The 9,610-nt window shown below is 58.6% G+C and overlaps 1 protein-coding gene across 1 annotated transcript; it reads right to left on the bottom strand.

The window, feature by feature from the left end:
• Positions 1-460: 460 nt before the first annotated feature.
• LHX1 (LIM homeobox 1) lies at positions 461-8,259 on the bottom strand. Its single transcript, XM_036342036.1, has 5 exons — positions 6,361-8,259; positions 4,273-4,499; positions 3,897-4,174; positions 2,411-2,576; positions 461-2,087 (listed from the first exon to the last, which is right to left on the bottom strand). The coding sequence occupies exons 1-5, from the start codon at positions 6,528-6,530 to the stop codon at positions 1,708-1,710; spliced, it is 1,221 nt and encodes a 406-aa protein (XP_036197929.1). The 5' UTR covers positions 6,531-8,259; the 3' UTR covers positions 461-1,707.
• Between the last annotated feature and the right edge of the window lie 1,351 nt (positions 8,260-9,610).

The raw sequence follows: 9,610 nt of genomic DNA, 5'->3' as shown, positions 1-9,610 counted from the left end.
CCACAGAATGCAAATCTGTAGTTAATAACAGCAGGAAGCCATGGAGAAAAGCTTGGCTGGCATTAGCAATGGGGTTCAACCACAACCAAGGTGAAAACAGATAACTCAGTCCTGCCTCACTTCTAAGGGGTCATTGGGCTCCCCATCTTGCCTCCCTTCTAGTTCTTAAAACATCAAATAACACACCGATTATCTAAACATCAGATTTTCTATTTTTATTAAAAACTCACAAATTTATTCAACATCATGTTTTCTTTCATACAGTGAATGGTCTAATATGCACTGGAGGTCACACAAGCTTAGGTTTATCAGAACAATAAAAGACATATGAGAAATTTAATATATAAAGAAAAAAGTAGCAGCTGCTGACTGCATATTTGACCATAAAATTTAAATATTTTGGACTTTTATTTTAAAGACACAAAAATAAAACCTGTGTGGGTCTATATAAGTCATATTAACAATTCCATGAATGTTCAACAGGACTAAAAATTAGCAAAGATGTTTTTTTTTTTTCTTAAACCTTGTAACACTTTTTTTTTTTTTTTAACACTTTCTCAGGTTGTGGTGCCAGGCACCTTTACAGTATTTGTGCTATAATTATTCTATTTGGCAAGTGTCTGAATATCGTGTTTTCTTTTTGCCTTGTGTAAACAACACCTTTTTACATACTAGCACAGTGAGCTGTGAGCCCTGCAAATCTGTCAGAACATCTACAGGAAAAGAAAATGAACAATTTTGGTTGACTGCTCAAAACGTTTTGTTTTTGAACAAGAGGTTTCAAAACAGGATGTATTAGTAAAACACTGAACTCCTGAATTTAACATTATACGTAAACAGTTGACTGTTTTTAGTTCAATAGTCTTTTTTAAAACTCTGTGTGTGTGTGTGTGTGTGTGTGAAAGTAGAATACTTTTCTTGTACAGATGATGTTCAAGTCATTTTACTGAGAGGTCTGGCTGGAGACCGTCCTATCCAGTGTGTCTGTGTGTATAGGTGTGTAGAGCTTTGTGAAGGTAGAAGAGTTGATACTGAGGGCTTTACATTTAGAATTTTGCAATTTTGGCAAAAACAAAACAAAACAAAAAAAACCCAGAGAGACAAAATATATATATATATATATAGTCCCACCTGATGCACAGCAGGTCGACGTTTCTGAAGCTATTAAGTTTTTTGTCGCTGTTGCTGAACTGAGACCAACACTATTAGGTTCCCCACAGCCAGAGCCCCCTGGGCTGGCCTGGGAGCGCCCGAGGACCGCTCTCCTCCAAAGCCGGAGCCGGGCTGTGTGGGCGCAGCCTCCCTCCTGGCGTCACCACTGAGCTGTGCACCCCGGAGGCCGGCGTGGTCGTTCCTGTGCCGCCCACCGGCCAGACTCGCACGCCCGCGCTGTCTGTCCACGGAGTCGGGTCCAGGTGGGAGGCGAGGAGAGGTCTGTGTTTCCCTTTGGAAGCCCAGTCCTGCACCGGGCCAGCCAGCTCGCGGATCCCAGTCCTACCTCCAGGCAGATTTCAATCCTATGTCATGTTTCCCTTTCCCATCCAGTCTCCCCAGACGGAAAATGGTCCCCGAGGCTGGAGGAAAGTGGTGGTAGTGTGTGTGGGGGGTGTGACTTGAATTTTATGATTTTTTTTCTTTTTTCTATTTTTCTTAAATAAAAGTTCATTTCTGTACAACCACGAACTCCGCGGACCGCGCGAGACCCGGCTACCATACGGCCGCCTCGTTCATTTCGGGAGGGTGAGACAGGTGGTTCCCATAGCTCGCCCCGCCGTTGACCGATAGCGACGAGAAGGGCGGGCTCGGCCCGAAGACCTCAGCCGACATGGAGTGCAGAGGCCCGGGCAGGCTGGGCTCGGGACTGGGCGAGTCCCCCGGGGGATGCGCCAGGATGTCGGTGAACCGCTGCGCCTCGCTCGACGGGTGGTGGCCCGGCAGCGGGTGCTCCAAGCCGCCCAGGGGCGTCCCGGACGGCCCGGACGATGGCACGAAAGGTAGGTCCACGGGTGTCTGAGCCTGCGAGGACGGGGGGCCTTGCGGGAAGAAGTCGTAGTTGCCTCCGGGCCCGTAGTACTCGCTCTGGTAATCTGCGGAGCAGGGGGAAGAGATCAGGGCGGGGTCCCAGGGTGGGGTGGGATAAAGGGCAGGAAGGCACCCTAGCCAGCCGGCTGGGGGCTCCCTTCCAGGCTGGGAGCTGGGAGGAGGCTGGGTGCACACACTGGAGCTGCTCGCTAACTGCCCACCCGCCTCATTCAGGCTCGGGGATTCCACCTCCCCCCTCATTTAATGCCTAGCCTCCCCCATCTCTCCTCTGATCTGTGGCCTGAGAGAAGCGCCTCCCGCGCTGCCACCCGCTTCCAACGAAGCCAACCCGGGCCTAGCCGAGCCCTGCCCGGGGCAGTGCACCCACCTCCGTAGAAGGAGAAGGGCCCGTTGGGGAGGAGCTCGCCCGGCTCCAGACGGTCCACGAGCGGCCGCATTCGGCGCGGACTGCGGAAGAAGGCGTGGCGCCGGGCGCCCAGCGCGCTCAGCTGCTTCATCCTCCGTTCCTTGGAGCGTCGGTTCTGGAACCAGACCTGAAGCACACATGCCACGGGGTGAAGCCACAAAACCCCACTCCCCATTTCAGGTTAGCCGCCCCGCCGGCCCCTACACTCCACAGCCTAGCTCTCAGAGCTCCGTGTGTGCGTGTGTGTGGGCGTGCGCATATACGCGCGTGTTGTGTATGGTGTTGGGGGTGGGGTCCTCTGAGTAGGGCAGCGCTGGGCGGCCCCTGAGCCAACGGTGAACAGGATTCCCGCCTGGAGGACCTGGGCAAGCTGCCCTGCCCAACGTGAGGCAGTTGGAGTTGTTTCTAAGTCACAATGTCATAGTTACAGCTTCTCCCGGGCTATGCACAGACACTCAGCCTCCCCAAGTAGTGTCAGACACACAGTTTTCCTCCACGGTCCCTGGCAGCTCCCTCCTCCACATGATAGCAGACAGAGAACTAAACAGCCTCCTGTTGACACTCAATCTCCCAACGACAGTGACACCAAATCGCACAATATCCTTTCCACACCCACGCACAATCTTCCACTGCCAAAGATAGTTATCCGCAGCCGCTCACTCATAGTGACACAGACATGCAGCCTACCATTCACGTGCGTGCACTTTGGCACAACCTCCCAGACGCTGGATCCCCCCCGGGCAGCTTGCATACGTATGTGCACCCTCAGCCTCCCAGGCGCATCCACGCACACCCTGGAAGAGCATCCAGGCACATGAACGGGACAACTGAACTTGGGCCAGAGCCTCCACCCGAAGCACGTGCAGTCTCAGATGCTTACAACACCAGCACAGCTGCCCAGATGGCTACCTCCCTCCCCATCCTACCTGGGCCCATGAGGTAGGGCTGAGTCCCCGGAGACTGACCATCTCACCTTCTAACCAGGATGCCCCACTCTCTCCAGCGGGGAAGCCTCTGCTCTGGGACTTGTCTAACTAGGGCAAGAGACCCACAAAGTTGGGGTTAGGGATGTAGAGGGAGATCTCCTTGTGCAGAAGCCAGAGGATCCATTAAGTTCCACATGCACAGTGACCTCTGGGCTCCTTCGGAACAGGGGTAGGTGGTGCAGAGAAAAAGTGTCCCAACTCTCACCGAGTGTCCCACCATGTCCCTTCCTCCAAACTCCTGCAGAGCTCCCTAGCTCCCTTTCCCTCCGCCCTCGGCCACCATGATCACCAGGAAGAGGAGACCTAGGGGTTTCCAGTCGTTCTAAACATTGGGCAGAGCTTCAAATGTCCAAAGGGGTAAGGGTGTGTCTGGGCTTCTCCTCACCCCAAGGCCGGCCCCCGCTCCTGCGAGCTGGCCTGGAGGAGTCCTGTGGATCTGTGGGAACCGAGTGGACCCTGACCTGAATGACGCGCATGTTGAGGCCCGTCTCCTGAGCCAGCTGCTCGCGTATGTGGCGCGTGGGCTTGGGCGTCGCGGCAAAGGCAGCCTTCAGCGTCTCCAGCTGCTTGGCTTTAATTGTGGTGCGTGGCCCTCGCCGCTTGGCGCCCAGGTTCTGGTCGTCATTCTCATTGCTGCCCCCTTCCTTGTCCGACACGTTGGCGCTCTCCGAGTCCTTGGCATCGTCCTGCGACGGGTCTTGGGAGTCTGGAGACAAACTGGGGTCACTGCCCGTGGTGGCTGGAGAGAAGGGAGGGACAGGTGTGAGCAGTGGCCTTGGCCGACCTTCCTTGCCCAGGACCTGCCCGCCCAGGGTGCGCGGGGAATTGGGGCCTCACCCGAGTGCAGGCTGTTCTCTTTGGCGACGCTGCTGTTGCTTAGGTAATCCTCTTTGCAGACGAACTTGTTCTCGTCGATGATGTAGAGCTCCTCGCCGGTGGAGAGCTGCTTGTTACACATCATGCAGGTGAAGCAGTTGAGGTGAAACACTTTGCTCCGCGCTCTCCGCACCAGGTCGCTAGGGGAGATGCCCTGCGCGCAGCCTGCACATTTTGTACCGAAACACCTGCAAGGGGGGGTGGGGGGAAAGGGGCAGAGAACACAGAAGCAGGGGAAAAGACAGGGAGAAATAAATAAGTGGAAAATGGAGGAAGGCGAAAAGGAAGGGGGAAATGAAAAAAGAGAGACAGCAAAAAAGTAAGAAAGACAGAATGCCGATCAAGTAGGCAAGAAAGCAGAAGAGAGCGCGGACACCACGAAAAGTCCGGGAGGAGATCCATTTCGTTAGAGTGAGAGCGCGCGGAGCCCAAACTGACCCCACTCCTAGCCTCATGCCCGATGTGTCCCCGAGGAAAAAAGCGCTGCCCGAGAGAGAAGGCGGCAAGGCGGAGAAGGGAAGGGGGAGGGAGGCACTTATTTTCCGATTAGATTCAGGAAACAGTCAAATTCTAATTAGAGCGCCTTATAAACGCCACCCTAGCGCCGCTTTTCTTCTAGCGCCCTTTCTCCTTCACCGCCAAAGGACCCGCGCACTGGCGGGGGGAGGGGGGTGGAGGGGTTGGCGAGGTCCAGTCCCGCTGCAGGTGAACAAACAGCCTGGGAGAGCCCAGACGGCCGCAGCTGGACCGCAGCCACGTTCAAGCCCAAAGACAGGCAGGTTGGCGCAAGCTAGAGCCGCGGCTTGGCTTTAGACACCGGGACGCGCTTTGCGGGAGGGCCAGGCCTCTGGGGCCCACTGGCACGGTGCGCGGCTCCCCCGCTGGGTTCCAGCCAGCGCCAGGGAAAGCGGGCATGGCCTGCCGAGGCTCAAAGCTTCAGCCTGGGCTTCTCCTGGCAATACCAGCCTGCACCGCGCTTTGCTGCAGTCTCCCGTAACCGGAGCCACGCGTCCTGGGGTGGCATTGGGGACAGGTGGCTTGAACTCCCACCCACCCCCCTCTCCCAGTTTGATCTGTTACTACAGACTCCGAAGAAAATAGAGACCTAGTCAGCCCAGGAAACTGGGAGGCTTCCAGCACCGCACGGGGAATGACAATTCGAATTCGCTCCAGTTCTCTGTTGACTTGTGCGTTTGTGTGGATTTGGTGACCCAACAGTGAATTTCAGAGAATACGATTAAAATGCTAAATGGAGGGGCGTCGGGAGAATTCGTGGCTTTCCCCCCAAGTTTCCGAAAGGAGGTGGCGGGGTGATGGGCAGTGCTTGGGAGAGCTCCGAGTGGATCCCCCCGCCCCAGAGCCAAAGTCCGCGTAGGGCGGAGGCCAAACCTCCCGCCAACCCCAGGCAGCGGGGTGAGCAGGGGAAACGATCTTCAGGGAGGCGGCAGCCTCTGCGCGTTTCACAGTGGCGGAGAGGCAGTTTGCCGAGGCAAGCGCCGGGAGGCTGGTCGGGGTTTCGGGAACGCCCCGGGATGTGTAGGATAGGGGCTACTTCCTGCCGATGCCTGGGCAAGCGGCTGTGGCACCCGGTGCAAAAAGCTCCGCGGTTCCCGCCAAGACCTCTTGGAGACCTCTAGCCGCGGCGGCGTAGAGCGTATTGCTGAGCCCGGAGGGCAAGCAACCCAGGAGGCCGGGAGAATGCAGCTGCTGGAGAGCTCCGCGCACTGGGAAGGAGAGCAGCCAGGGCTACCACGCCTGAGGCCGCACTGCCTTCCTCCAAGCTCGGAGGGGCTTCTGGGCCGAGGCGGGCTCAGGCCCTTTTTTCCTGGGCACGTGCAGCTAAGCCGCGACCCACAATTTCCAGGATGCAAGCAGGGACGCGTCCGGGGAGCCCAGCGCGCCAGCTGGCGAAGAGGCGGGCGCCTGCGGGACTTGGCTGCCCTCTCCAAAGGCAGTCCCCTAACGCAACCACGCTGACCCCTGATCCGTGGCTGGCCCCGAAGGGTCCGCGGAAAGGGAGCGGCAGCGGCCCGCGAGGGAAGTACTCACCGGAAGAAGTCGTTCTTGCAGTAGAGCTTGCCTTCCCGGGAGAAGCACTTCTCGGTCAGGTTGCATTTACATTCACAGCACTGGACGCACTTGACGTGCCAGGCCCTGTCCAGCACGTTCAAGAGGAAGCGGTCCAGGATGGGCCTTTTGCAGCCGGCACAGTGCACCATGGTCTTTGGTTTAGTCGGGTGAGGCCCGGAGAGAGAAGAGCAGGTAGAGCAGAGGGGTTGACTCCCGAAAGGAGCTCCCCAGTCCCTCCAAAAAGAGGAGACACACACGGCGGTGCCAGCCGAAATCCGCACCAGGAAATCAAAATGGGGGGGGGGGCGAGGCAAACGGAGCGCCTCGGTGGTGTGCAGCCTGGGCGTCCCAAGGCCCCGGGCCCAGCAGTGCCACCACCGCTCCTGGGGTGAGGAAAAGAGTCTCCGGCGGGTGCGAAAGCGACTCTTCTGCCCAGAACCCTCGGAGGAGTGAAGGTCACCGAGACGGTGAGGGTAACGAATTAAATAAATAAAACGGGGAAGCAAGAGGGCGACGCACGCGACGAGCTATTTGCAGGGAGTTCTCACGGGCTTGAGGTAGAGCTGTCAGAAGTCTAGGTGCATCTGCTTTTGTCGGGGTGCGAGGGCGGGTTGTGTGTGTGCCCGGCTGCCCGCCACCGGGACTTCCCCTCCTCTTTTTATAAAAGAAAAGAACAAAACGAGTAGAGAAGCTTTGGATCCTAAACTGCAGGCATCGCACAGCGGGGTCGGGACGTGCTGGGCGCCCGGGGTGGGCCGGGGGAGGGGGCGGGGGCAGACCGCGGGAGGAGGGGCGGAGGGGAGGGCAGGAGGAAGATCTCGTAGTTGACTGTTGTTGTTGCTCAGGTCTCTCCCCTTTTGGAGAAGTGTTTGTGTCAATCGAGAAAGGAGGGGGACCACTCCGGGAGGACGCCGCCGGGCGCGCTCGCTAGCTTCCCACCGCCCCAGCCCCGTCACCTCGGCCCAGGGCCCGCCTGGCGGCCTCCGCGTTCTCCGGACCGCCCTCCCAGCGCCCGGACTCCGTCGGGAGGTGGTTCGGGCCGGCTCCTCACCGCGCCTGGCGGTGCATCGTGGCTCCAGTCACAATTCGCGGCCGCCTGGGCACGCAGCCCCGCATCGCTGGCCCACGCTCCGGCTGCCGGCGTCCAACCCCACAGTCGCTCGACTTTTTCTTTTTCTTGTCCCCTCTTTTTTTCGTTGTGGTGGCAAATCTGGGTTTCCTTTCTAGCCTCTTTCTTTCCTTTTTTTTTTTTTCTTTTGCAGCGGGAGGAGTCGGGAAGAGGGGGAGTAGCTTAGAGCGCTTTTTAAAACGTCCTGGTTGCAGCGGCTAGTTCTGCGCGGCCGGAACAGCTCGGCACCGGCCGCCGCTGTCGCCGCCCGGGCCGCGGTGCGTGGCTGGCTCTCCCTGGACAAGCGTCCCTCTGTCCCTGGTCTCCTGGCTCAGTCCGCCGTCCCGGCGCGTCTCTCCCCGGCTCCGGCGGCTGGGTCACTGCTCCTGGCTGTTGGCTGAGCTCTAGAAGCCCCCTCGCCTTAATGCAGCGCCCGCCGACGTCACCGCGGCCTGCGACCAATCAGCGGCTCGCGGTCCCTCTGTAAACCATCCTGCATCCCCAGGCCGGAGAGAGTGCGGGGGAGACCGCGTTTAGAGGATCAGTGGCGGCCGCATCGGCGGCCCGGCGCGGTGAGCGCGGCGGGCTGCAAGGTGCCCCGGCCCCCTCCTGCTCCGGTAAGGCCTCGGTTTCGGTGGGGACGCGGGAGTAGGTCAGGCGGAACAGTTCTGCTGGAGGGTGGACGTATTCCAAGATCAAACCTGGTTGAAGACTGGAGTGCAACTGGGTCTGGGAGCCCCGGCGGCCCTAGTGTAATTCATTGAGTGTTGGCCTCCCCCCCCCCCCCCCTTTCTTCTTGCAATCTTGGCCTAGAAGTTTGGCCCGACCGCAGTGCGCGTCTTTGGGGGAGTGGTGAAGGGAGGGCCCTTGGCAGCAGAATTTCCCTCCTCCGGTCCTTCCTCCTGTTCCCCCTCCCCCAATCCAGCCGAAGTCCACGGGGTCCCGGCCGCTGGGAGATCTGGGTGTCTGTTTCCCGCGGCGCTGTCTTGTAAAGTTGATTCCGGCGGTTTCCTGATGGGGGCGGGGGAGACCGGAGGCGCGGCGCCCGGGAGGGGACAGGAGTGGGTGGGGAAACGCCTTGGGTGAAGAGTTGCAACCCGGACGAGTTGTTGTGAGAAAGCTGTGATCCAGAGACACCTTTTACACATAAAAACAAGCGACGAGGCGGGAAACCGCAGGGCTACAGGGGCGTGTGGGGGTGGGGGTGTCGGTGGGAAGGGGGCCGTGCCTGGGGCACCACCACTTAGAGGCTGCCGTGGATTGGAGTGTGCAGCGCCCGGGCAGGGTGAGCCTAGCTACCGGTCCTCCCCTCTTCCAGGCCTCGGGCTGGCCTCAACTTTCCCAGACAACCGCCGACAGTGCACACCCTCCGAGTTCCCTCTCAGGGAGCCCTACTACCTCACCAATTCCCCGCTCAGAGTATAAACGCGGGACCACCTTCCACGGGGGCGGATTATCGCGTACATGGGGGTCGCTTCGGGGTCCTGAAAGCCTTAGCCTCGAAGAGTCAGTCTGGGTCCCTGGCCCACACCAGTCAAATACCAAATTTCGTTTCCACAGCATCGTTTCTATGCAGTAACTGGGATTTCTCCCGAAGTGAAATTTGAAGGCTACAAAGCTAGGCAGTCCTGCTGTTTTGCTCCCCGTTTTGTTTTTTGTTTTTCTTTCCAAGGAGGGGTGCTGGGGGACAGTATCCGGCCCTAGCGTGGAAGAAAATAAGGATAGGCAGCCAGCCCGGTCCAGCCGGGATTTGGGGACTGGCCTTTCTACTTGGCTCGCAGTGCAGGGTCAGACATCCCACACAAGCTCCGGGGCTCACGAGGGGGAAATGAGCCCTGGACCCCACCTGCACTGAGCCTGGGCGTGGGGCAGGGAATCGAGCCCTTTGCAAATAGAATACCCTCTTCCGGCGAACCGGCAAACTGCTACAGCGAGTTTGGTTTGAGCCTCAGTGGGACTGGGATTTTGAGTTCTACCAACGCCCCTTCTTTGACTCCACGTCTTCGCCCGCACCACCCTACACCCCCAGGGCCTGCGGACGGCCCCCGCCTTGCCGCCAGCCACCTTTTCCTCGGAAACCCGGCCCCGCCGCGCACCGCTTTGGCGCTCCGCCCACCCTGA

The sequence above is a fragment of the Myotis myotis genome, unplaced genomic scaffold (assembly GCF_014108235.1).
Source record: "Myotis myotis isolate mMyoMyo1 unplaced genomic scaffold, mMyoMyo1.p scaffold_m19_p_17, whole genome shotgun sequence".
Lineage (NCBI taxonomy): Eukaryota > Metazoa > Chordata > Mammalia > Chiroptera > Vespertilionidae > Myotis > Myotis myotis.
Note: the sequence above shows the minus strand (reverse complement) of the source record. Positions and strands in the feature narration are given on the sequence as shown.